General features: G+C 35.5%; 1 protein-coding gene across 1 annotated transcript; it reads right to left on the reverse strand.

The window, feature by feature from the left end:
* Positions 1-3,167: 3,167 nt before the first annotated feature.
* On the reverse strand, positions 3,168-6,072 carry LOC113547896 (SET domain-containing protein SmydA-8-like). The gene is made up of 3 exons (XM_026948472.1): positions 4,836-6,072; positions 4,122-4,279; positions 3,168-3,400 (listed from the first exon to the last, which is right to left on the reverse strand). The coding sequence occupies exons 1-3, from the start codon at positions 5,974-5,976 to the stop codon at positions 3,305-3,307; spliced, it is 1,395 nt and encodes a 464-aa protein (XP_026804273.1). The 5' UTR covers positions 5,977-6,072; the 3' UTR covers positions 3,168-3,304.
* Between the last annotated feature and the right edge of the window lie 6,417 nt (positions 6,073-12,489).

Here is a 12,489-nt window from a genome sequence, read left to right on the forward strand (position 1 = left end):
TGTACGACTTGATGACCTAACTGTGTATGGGGTGGGGGTATATCTAACGGTTACAACATCACACGGTAGTTATACGGCATTGCATAGCTGTATATAGCGTGTATACTCTTGTAAACTGTGATGTATCAATGCATTAATGCATCGTTCATTTGAATTTTGAAATGGTATTATCCCTATGCAGACTATATCATGTCCCCTGTTCTTCGAACATGACGCTTTTTGTTAAATTTTTATTTAGCCGCCATATCAATAGTATTAAGTATTATATACTAATATTATGTAATATGCGCATAAAAAAATAACCTCTAAACGTAACAAAAACAATAATTGTATGGTTTTAAAAGGCGCACATCAGCCGTCATATATAGACATCAAAACCTAAGAATATTTGGATTTTCAATATTCAATTTTCTAACCCAAGCCAAAATCGTTTGTCTCGTCATTTTTTTTTATAAATGTGATAGTTTTTACGTAATATTATATGAGCATAATAAACGGCGTATATATCATAACGACATCGATACTACATAAAATTCACTGGTAAACATGTGCGTTGAGTGATGTTTTTCTAGTCGAAACGCTATCGAAATCCTCCATCTCTCTAGCGAAATTTCTCACTTTAGTTTTCCACCCTCTGAAAGACGTCATAAAAAAAAGTTTCGTAATACGTACTACGTGTTTTCAAAGGCGTCAACAGATATATTGATACAATTTAACCGTTGTCCGCGGGTTACGGCGACACTGCGACGACTTTCGCTGTCTTATTCGCTTGCGACCTATAACTACTATACACAATACTACAAAATATAATATTCCAATAACCATTAGTATTATATTTTACTATTTTATCACGCGATATTAAGTGTTTTTCTCTTTATCGAGTACCTATAATTATTTGTACTGGTTATATAGTAATATTGTTATTATTGTAAAAGTATATTATACAGGTTATAAATACAACTATTGTAAAAAATAATCCATTGTATTATCTTATCATTATCTGTTCGTACGTTGTGATAAAAAAAAAAAATATTATAAGTTTTTCTTTTTTATTTGACATTTGGGCGGTTATGTTACGAATCGAAATTAGAATGTTAAATTCGATCAGAAAAACGAACCGAAAATACAAATATTTGAACTAAACCAAATGCTTATAAATAATAGTAAATATTAATTTTTTAATAATAGTTTGATTCGAATAGCCAAATTTAATTATATTTAAATATTTATAGTTTATTTTGATAAACCAATATTAATAATGGACTTAATAAAATGTATAGAGTTGTACATAAAAAAATATATCACCTAAATCAAACAATATTTAAAAATTCATGTTTGATTTAAAAAATTGAATGACGTACGTAAGAAAAAGACTTCAATAAAAGTCAAGTTCGGTTTGGTCGCCCACAAAAAAAGTTCATCATATCACTAATGATTAGACTATTATGTGCAGCAGATAATCGTTTTACCTAATATATAGTATAGTATACGTTTTAGAATAGTTTATTATTTAGATTTAATTGATTATAATTTCATATGTAATACGATATTATTAAGAAATATAGAGAATGTACATAATGTATTTTATTATATTATAATATTTTAATGTTTGTATAGATATTCAATAAATATATAATGATGTTTTTATCGTTGTTCAGTAGAAACCAGGACTCCGTATAAGTCATTTTGCAATTAATAATAATGCGTAGACGTTCATCGTACCACCTACCCGTAGTTTATTATTATATCTATTACAGTTATGTGCGTAAACCGTGTTTGTGACATGGTAAAAAAAACAAATGCCCAAGTATGTATATTGTATACATGTTAATATTGGTGTATTTTAAATTAATCACATTTTATGTACGTCTGGAAAAAAATCAGTTACAATATTGTGTTGTTTAAAGGTCGTTATAAACCGTCGACCCTTTTTTTATAATATATATGTACACGAATCTATTTATGTAGACGTATCAAAAGGCGTTATGCCCACTGTAATACTGTTATATTTTAAGAAGGTTTTATTGAAAACGTTCTTAATGCTGCAAAATCGATACAGGCGTATTTCGGTAATAAAATTGGCAAGTGTTCGTTATGCAATCCGGCGTTGGCTGTTTTTTATTCACCGACCGAATTCAATCCTTAAATAAACACAACAACGAATGTTTTATTACACGCGTATAATTAATACACGATTAGAAACCAACTTAATGACATTATGTTGGGTCAGTGACTCTAATTTACAGTATTCTGATTTAGCGTCAACGACAGTCGATTAATACTTTGAGCTTTTTTTTTTTAATTCGATGATCAATTCCTTAAATGTCACAAGCACTTAACCAATGATCAAACAAAATACTAACAACGCACTTTGTGCAATATTAAAAACTAATGCAAGATATTGGTTTTAGATGTGTTAAGTATTTGAGATACTGTTATACGATACTCGAAATGGAGTTATCAGTTATTAACTCGTTTAAAATTAATAAAAAACTATATGTATTTTCTGTTTTAGAATTAATTTTACGGTATAACATTCTTTTGCTCATAATTTTAAACAATGATATCGAAAAACGTGATCATAAACGCCCCCCTCTTAAACCAAAAGTTTTCATTGTCCATAAATAATTCATAATATTGTTCACTCCGATATTTTCAAACCTTATTAAATCAGCGAATGTTTATATAATTATGCTTTAATAGGTATTATATTTACTGGTATAGCTAAAACCGAACATTTTTTATACGAGAGGTACCAATACAAATCATTTTTATTTTATATTTTACTATGTTATTATGCGCCTTAGTTATGAGTCATAACTTATGACAATAATAATATATATATATTTATAAGTTATCACATGTTAAGTAAAAAATATGATTCAGAATGATTAAAATTAATTTAATTTTTGTTCTATATTTCCTATCAAATATTTCGCTTTTTTCTATAAATATTTTAACCACATATTATTACGAGTACATTATATAAAATATAAATTCCAATAATGCGTATAAACGTAAAACGTTTATGTTAAAACGGGTTTTAAACTTGTAAGATTATAAGTTAGGTACTACCTATATTATTATATAATGAGAATATGATTGATATGAATGAGCGGTTTTGAGTTCTTGCAGAGTTACGCCCGTGGTGTATTTTGTATTATTGTGACAATAGCGATAAAAAAAAAAAAAAAGTGCTATCGATTATATGCATAACGTAAATGGAACACTGCTATTATAATAATGTACTACGGCGTTTACACTTGGCGGCGACCAAAGTATAAACATTTTAAGGCATTCGTCGTCATTGTAACTGTTCAACCAAATGTATCAAATCGGGTTCGGTTTTCAAAATGAGCACCGCTTCTCTGGCATAATTCTTGATCATCTCGTCGTAGTTCTGTATAATAATAATAATAATAAATTGTATTATAGTTGTAATAAATGGGCATAATACGTATGTATATAAGCAGTCTGTTTTTTAAAAATAACACGAAATATTGGTACCCATTGACTTTGGATTAAAAAGCGTCAGAGATACACTGATGTATTATACCCATCATTGTATGATAAATTTCAAATATTTGGCTCTTTAATTGAATACAAGCGAAATTCTTTTTAAAACGATAATTACAATTACAACTAATTGAATAATTAAGTTAAAAGTGAAAATACGAGAAATAACATGGAAATTCGGAAAATTGTTTGATACGGTTTGATTAAAACAATAATTTTGTTAAAAAAGGTTTGTTATCTTTAAAAGACGATGTAGATTCGATAATAAGTCACGAAAAATATAAGACGTATATAATTACAACCTCTGTACAAATTGTAGAAAATATAGACTTAATATTAACTTGACATTATAACTTATAATAGAACGTTTAAATATATTATTACTATAATTGTAATCACAGTCTTAAATTTCTATAAAATGGGCAAGAAAAAAAATATATTTATATCGAACGCAATACATAATATTATAACGATGTAATTCTGAATATAATGCCAACATGCATTTCGTATGAAAAAAAGTTTCCCGTGGAACTATAAATATGGACTTCCATTTTATTGGACGCTGATCAAAATTATATATTTAAAATTTTTGATAAATCGCTGACCCGTCTATGTTTCATCCGCTTTAGCTGTTTGAGACCGCGAACCAGATAGTAGAGCAGAAGTCCCCGGAATCGCGTGATTCCCGGTTCCAGGACGTCGGCCAGTCGCAACAGTTGTTCGCATATATCCGTATTGTTTCCCAGTTGTTTCGCTGTCAAATCTGAAAAAAAAAAATACGATAATATAAAAATCAGATTGTTTAGTAATTTGGCACTTATCGCTCGATTAACGACGCACGACAATAAACTATAAAAATATACAACGCGGGCGACGAGATAAAGTTAGCCACTCAAATTCAAAATTTTTAGCCCGAGTTTTCTTTGTTTTCTCGATAAACAGTAAGTCATTTATATAAGTATTTGTATGCACTTATTGGTTATTTATCCACAAAAGCTCAAATAGCGTGGTTAATTTCATCGAAACCTCGCTGTTTTGTCATTCGTAGAGCTTTGACCGGGTAGCTAAAATATTGTGCGTGATAATTATAATATGTAAGCGTAAATTCAAAATTTGTAGGTCACTTTTCCCCCCTCAGTTGCTTGTAAATTTCTACAATTTTTTTTTTTTTTTTTTATGTACAACGTACATTTTTAATTTTTATTGTGTACGGTTTTAATTTTCAGAGCGTCGTGTTTTTTTCAAATAATTAGTTATTTAAGCACTCTCGTGTACATTTTTAAATTTATTCAAAAACGCGGTGCTGTTAGCCAGCTCACCCGAAATTCGGTCACCGTACAACTGGGCCAGCGCGTACTTGACTCCCACCGCGACGTGGTGGTTGTCGTGCAGCGGCGGCATCGTTCCGCCGCGGACCCGTTCCAAGAACTGTTCGAAACCGGCGCAATCGCGAGTCTTGGAAAGCTCTCCGACGGCGTGGACCGCCTGAACCGCCTCGGGGTCGGCGGCGGGTCGTCCACAAGTCGCACATAGCCACCGGCCAGCGGCCGTGGCCCTACCGCCCGGGCACTGGCCGCCACACGCCGCCGAGCCCATGTGCGTGCCCAGTTCCTCGGGGTCGGTGCACCGCGCGCACGTGCACTCGAAACACTTAGCGGCCGACAGGTGCCGGCGCCTGTCGCGCGTGCTCCACAGCGTCTGCGTGTACGTGGCCGTGACGGAGCGGCCGCGAGCTATGGGCACCGTGGCCACCACGCGGATGGTCGGCTGACCGTCGGCCGCGTCGCCGACGAACACGTGTTTGGTGTTTGGCGTACAACAGTGGGCCATCAAGGACGCGCGCGCGTACACCGCCCGGAACTTCCGGCCACCCGGTCGACGCACCTCGAACGCGTTTGTGTCCAGCACGGCGGCCGCTTCGAGGGCGGACCGGTGGTCGTGAGCGTAGCCCGCGGACCGCAGGCCCAGCCGGTCCAGCACGAAAGCGGCCACGTTGACCGCGTACGCCCGGTACAGCGGCGTGTCCAGCCTGTCGTCCAGGTGCGACTGTAACGACCGGAATTCCGCTGCCCGGCGGCCGTCCGGCTGGTGCATAAGCAGCATACACCGGAGCGGCGTCACGAAGCAGTACGCGGCCGACCGGCGGCCGTCGTAATGGCCGCCGATGAGCGGGCACTCGGCGTCCCGGTGCACGGGCGCGGCCTGGCACCGCGGCCCGCACACCGGCCACCCGCACGCCGAACACCTGTAACCGGCGTCGGGCGCGTAACACGTCAGGCAGACGGGCGGCGATCCGGCCTTGGGGCCGACGACCAGCGGCCGTTCCTCGAGCACCACCTCGCCGGCCGCGATGTCCCGGACGGCCACCCAGTGACGGCCCAGTTCCGGCGACTCGGCCACCTCGTACGGCGGCGGCGCGGCCGCGTCTCCCGCTGTCCCCGTGCGGTCGGACGACGACATATAAATACGCAGTTTATAGTGTTTGCGCTACGCGTCGCGGTGTGGTCGGACACCACTGCAGTGTGGACCGCGCGCGCCGTATTGCGCCGCCGTCTGTCGCGGCCGACTGCAGTCCGATCGGCTGTTTCGACGACCTGCGCGTGCGCCGTCCGCCGGTCCGGTACCGAAATAATCTCTGCTGCACCCGGCGATTGTGGCGGACACGGCCGGGGATGGCGGGAGGGGGGAGCGTGCCCGTGAGGACGTTGGACGTCGCGGCGAAATCCGCGCAGTATTGGAATTCATCGGTGGCGGACGAACGGTCGTCGGGGGAGCGGTTAGGAGCGGATGATATTATACGTAGTTGGAGCGCGTGAGTGCGCGCGGAGAGGCAATCGGACGGGCGAGAGAGAGAAAAACGGAAAAAATCGCGATAAAAACAAGAAGAGGCGCGGCGATGACGGGCGTAGTCATACACGGTGTAAATAATATAATAAATTTACGCGTATGGGCTCGTAAAACGTCCCCGCGAGGGCCTCGCGAGTGCGATATTCGCGCTGTGTCCATACCGCACCGGCGAAATGAAAAAAAACACGCGGGGAAAAAAAAAACGCTTATAATATTATATAATATAAAGCGTCATATTTTTATGGCGTCTCTCGTCGGTTTTATCGAATTCAATCTTGGACCAGCACGCATAAAAACTTCGTACGCGTTACGGCGGTGCGAGAAGGGTTGTTTTTTTTTTGGGGGGGGGATGAACGACGCCTTTTTTTCCCGAGATGTAGGCGGAAGCAGTGTGTGTGTGTGTGTGTGTGTGTTACATTGGAACTTTGCAGTAAACGCGTCGACGCGCGGAACGTTTTCAAAGAATAGTTTATATTTTGTGTGTGTTCAATTAAATGGTTTTCACCACCGCTAATTCGGTTTGGAGTAAACGAAGAGTATAATAATATTATTAAGCCAATGGGGAAGTACATATTATTATACGACAGACACGTCTAACGATCCCGTGAAATTAAGAGTCTTCCCGCGGGTGATGGAGTTTTATTACGATCGACAAAAGTGAACATTTTGCGGTCTCTGTTCGTCATTCCCTTCATTAATCTTACTTGAATTAATGATTTATTTCCTTAATGTATTACCTACTTTGATATTATAATTTTATTTAAAAAATCATTACAGCTATGATTTTTTTGAAAATCAATAAAATATCTGTACGTCATAATAATAATATATACGACGGTCCACACTTCGACAACATACGCAAAAACATTCGTATTTCATGTATGTATTATATCCGTATATCAAGCCTTTGCGAATAACGCACATATTTGTAAACGATGTAATACGTAATATATCATGATATTGTGTTGCGTAGGTCGTTAAAATGTTTGTCTCTTTTACACAGGTATGGCCATGAATTAATTGATTTTTTTTTTTTCTAAACAATTGGCAGACTTTTTAGACATCGTATTTTGCAATTGCGAATACTAATGTATATCTATGGTACAAGACATTATACGCTCTTTTTAATGCAACTTTAAAATTACAAGATATACATTTTAATTATTAACTATATTGTCATAGTTATAAAAACTATTACCTAGAAATATTTATTAGAAATCATTATTTTGTTATACACAGCTAGTATATTACGGTTTAAAACTATGGAAATGCGAATCGATGAGGTGCGATCCCTCGATTAATGTGTAGTCTTATATTATTATTGTCGATTCAATGATATGGTACACAGCTTTGAAACGACCAATAGGTGGGAAAAAACGCCATCCACTTTGAACACGTGTTAGGATGCATCGCACCACGTAGATTGAAGTCACTCAAACGCACACGTACGCATAGCGCTATCGCAGGTAGTCATGTAGGTGTGTGGTATACTTATATATTACAATATTATGTAATATTCATTTGGTCACCGATCCCGGGTGCAAATATAAAGTCGCGCGCTATCCTTTAGTTTTGCCCTCCGTGAGCCCGAGATTTGAATAAGACCCATATAAGTAACTTTCGAGGAGACAGATGTTTTCAGCCCGTGAAACCGTTACGCGCGGTACGAAGCGTATTGTACACACACACACACACACACACACACACATCTATATATATATATTATTATATATAATACGCTCGCATTATACTATACACACAGACATACACGAACAAATATATATGTACATGTTTAATATTATGTATATCGTGTGTCTGAACGGAAACTGGCACTTGACGTCTTTTGAATGTTTAATGAACAGCGTCGCCTACTGGTGCGTGCGTGCGAACTACGATGACGGACTTTTAGCCGATGAGAGTGTCCCATACGCGCGCGCGAATTAACGAGGGTCGACGACGTAATATTTTCTCAAAGCCGAACCGACCAAATGACGGGGCACGAGTTCACAGCGTATAGTGCGTAAGGATCACACACACACACACACATACATATTTTTATGTATATATATATATATATATGTAATACGTATGATATGTGTGATATACATACGGAGACGGCGTGCGTTGTAGTTGTATATTATATTTAATGTAGTAGTCGCTGCTTGAATATTTATAGTTAAACTCTTAGTTTTTCGTGTTCCTTTCACTTGGATATCGTTTTCAAGTATACGACAATAAACGCAGCCATCATCCCTTGGTATGATTATTGATAAACTGTCGTTATAGACTAGGTAAAACGCTTAACTCTTTTTGACGCGTTTTATGATAATCCAATGTTTAGCGAAATGTTAAGATATTATCTTCGTGGCGCGAAACGCGCTTTTCTCTAACATTCAATCACACGAATTCGGTTTCAATTATTTGTGTATAATATATATTATATAAGAATCTAGGACATTTGACACCCAATAATAGGAAAATTGACATCCGCTGATAGGACAATTGACACCGAATATAAAATTTATAAATACTGAATAATTTTTACGGCCCATTAACATATGTTACATCGAAGTGTGTTAAAATATCATCCACATCATTATCATATGAAAAAATGTCATATAATAAATTCATATCTATAAAAAAAGATATTTAAATTAAAAAAAAAATATATGTTTATGTGTATATAAGGTATATTAGGTACGTGTATGATACCTTTTTTAATAATATTAAGTGGTAAAAAGGCCAATGCATTGATCATTCGTACTGAACAACGGAATTCTTAGCCTTTAGTATATTTTGTTGCCAAACCAAGATTATGGACTTAACACCACACACTTTGACTAAGATGATAATAGCACAAATGTATAGAAACGCTGTCTTTAAAAACTTCTTCAATCGCTTTTATCATAGCAAGTTCAAAATCAATAGAAAATGACTTCACTGATGAACACGTATCTTTGAGAGCCATTAAAAGTTCTACATAAACTGTATGATTTTTTTGGTAATAATGCATAAACGACAGGTAAAGGTTTCGTATTATAAGTTACGTGTAGAACATAAAGTTGATAAAATCCTTTAGGGCATGACGAATAAGTTCAGTCCATGAACAAGTGATCACTTTTTGATAATATTTCTAGGCAGTCTAGAGAAGCAAATATAATTTTACGACTATTATTTGATCGATTATCATAAAATAAAAACTTTTGTTGATTAGGTTCTGCTGTCTTCGTCCACTTACCCTCTAATACAATTTTTTTGGAATGGATCTAAGGATATGAATTGTTACGGATTCTCCTTAAATTTCTTTTGACATTATTTTCATTTGGCATCAAACAATCAGCTACGTCTGTTAATTTGGTAACTTCTTTTGCGTAAACTTTAAAAGGAATATCAAAATTGTTTATAATATTTCTTTTATCGCATTTAAGGCACGACATAGCTTCAGCTTCAGCAGAATCAGGATTATGAGAATGTTTTTGAAATTTTAAAATTTTGGTTTTGGACAAATTTATCGTTACACTACCTTTACAATAAAATTTCTTTCGTTGAACACAAATATATCCAAGCCCATCGCCTACTTTTTTTTGAAACACATAAATATAATCATTAATTATTACTTTTGTTTTAATTATTTCAATTATATCGGAACATTTTGAGTCCATATTGAATGAATATTATAAATCTGTTACTTTTAAATAAAACTGAGTACAAACTGTACTACTACAGACGCTAACTAGTAACTAATAACTATTGCCTAATGCCTATAGGTACTTACCTACTCACGATTATCGTAATCGTAATCGCTCGGTGTCAATTGTCTGTGTTCTAAAAATATCGGGTGCAAAAAATCCGATATCGGCAAAACCGTCGGGTGTCAAGAGTCCGAATACCATTATATAATATGCTCTACAGAAATATGAATAATAATCAAGTATTACGCATCTAAAGAATAAGCCTACAATAAATTATTATTTTGTTGGTACAATGACTAAAATATTTAGGCATTGTACAAATATAAAATTTATAAGCAATTCCTACAGTAGATTGTTCTTAATGTAATAAGATATAGCAATCAATATTATGTTAACGTCGACAAAGGTAAAAAAAAAATATAAAAAAATGAATTTAAGCGGACCAAAGACATATAAATAATAAACACGCAGGTGACTTAAATAAATGCCGTAAAACAACATACTTCAAGAGTCTATATTTATATATTCAATAGTTAAACTAACATTTACAATTATTGTTGATTACCTTGCGTTATATTATCATAAGGTGGCATACATGACGTAATGGATTAAAGCGTTAGTCATTCACTTTGTGGTAGAGTATATAGTTGTGAATACAAGTGAATTATCACGTCACTTTTAGTTTTTACTTTAATAATTCTAGTATTATTTAGGAAACATATTTTATTATAATTTTTCTGATACACAAAATGAAAATCTTAATAGTTTGCCGTTGACACTGAGACGAGTAATCAACACTTTTATAAAGAAAAAAAAATATACAAAAGAAAAATCCTTAATTAGAAACTTTAAAATAGTTTGCAATTTAAGTTATGATAATGCTTTGTACCTACTTAATAAAATTATAATAATTATTATTTTTGCTCTTTATTTAACTTTATCTACAGTTTTCAAAATAACCTAAATGTGAACAAAGCATATTGCTAATGTTTTTTCATTAAGTTATGCAATTTTTTATTTTTTGTAATACAATCTTATAATTTTTTTTGTTTTATTTCTTTATTGACTTTACATATTATTTGTTTTTACTGTTAAATATTTAATTAGAAATCATTAAATTAATTTACATGTAAAAGTTTTATGTTTTGATAACTGATATTAATTATTGTATTACCTATGTGTTTTAAACTTTTAAATGAGATTGTTTAGTATTTAATTAGCGATAACTGCAGGTTGCTATTTTGTTATGTTCGTTTATCAAGTATCTGTTCAAATAATGACTAGTAATTTAGTTTTCTAAATTAAAATCGTACAATATATTGTATATTTATTGTATAAAAAATAAATGTAACCAATTTAATCGAACATTTTTTACATTTCTTACTTGAATTTGAAAGAAATTTTGTGTTATATTCATTATAATTTATTGATGACTCACGCATTCCGCGAGAAAATATGAAATTGCTTTATGATATATAAAAATAGAAGAATCGATTATTGTATATTTACATTTATGCATTTCTTATCAAAATGAAGACAGTACTGCAAAGAAAGGTCTTGTTGTTAAACCAATAATCTCAAATGAATTGAATTCTAGATGTCAAATTGATCTTATAGATATGCAGGCACAACCTGACGGAAACTATACATTTATTTTAGTGTATTAGGACCATCTGACAAACTTTGTTTTGCTTCGCCCGTTAACGCATAAACGTGCCGTAGAAGTAGCTTACGTACTTCTTAATATTTTTACAACATTTGACGCACCAACGATTCTACAAAGCGACAGTGGCCGAGAATTCGCGAATAAACTAATAAACAAATTATGTAATATATTGGAAGATTTAAAAATTATACACGGTTAGGTTGGGTTAGGTTCCGGAGGAAAGTTGGAACACACTTATAGTCGTAACCAGTTTACTACCAAACCGTGATTGTATATATTGTTATCGGAACGTGTATCTACGATTACTGCGATTACTCACTAAAATAGGCCATCGACATTCGAGCGTCTTAATAATATATAATGCTTATTAAAAAATAAACCGTAAAAACGACGTTTCTTTGATTTTTCACAGGAAACAGCGGAGAAAAAAAACAAACATAATATTACATTATTCCGATATATGTGCGGACCTGCAAAACCTGGAAAGGGGTAAAATAATAACGATAACGATAATAATAATAATAATATGACGTTGTACCTTGTAATTATGTTGTCGGCGCGGGAACGAAAAAAAAGAGCGGAGGAGGAAAAAAATGCCGAAAAAAAAGACCTTACGTATATATTATAGCTGTTAGTCGGATCGGCTTTTGCACGGTCCACGTGACGACGACGACGACGACGAAGAAGTCGAACAGTCCGTGACGCGCGGCGGCGGCGGGGTGGAAGGTAATTGAAACGTTACGAGCTCACTCCGGCGGCGGTGGGGTG

The sequence above is a fragment of the Rhopalosiphum maidis genome, chromosome 4 (genome assembly GCF_003676215.2).
Source record: "Rhopalosiphum maidis isolate BTI-1 chromosome 4, ASM367621v3, whole genome shotgun sequence".
Classification (NCBI taxonomy): domain Eukaryota; kingdom Metazoa; phylum Arthropoda; class Insecta; order Hemiptera; family Aphididae; genus Rhopalosiphum; species Rhopalosiphum maidis.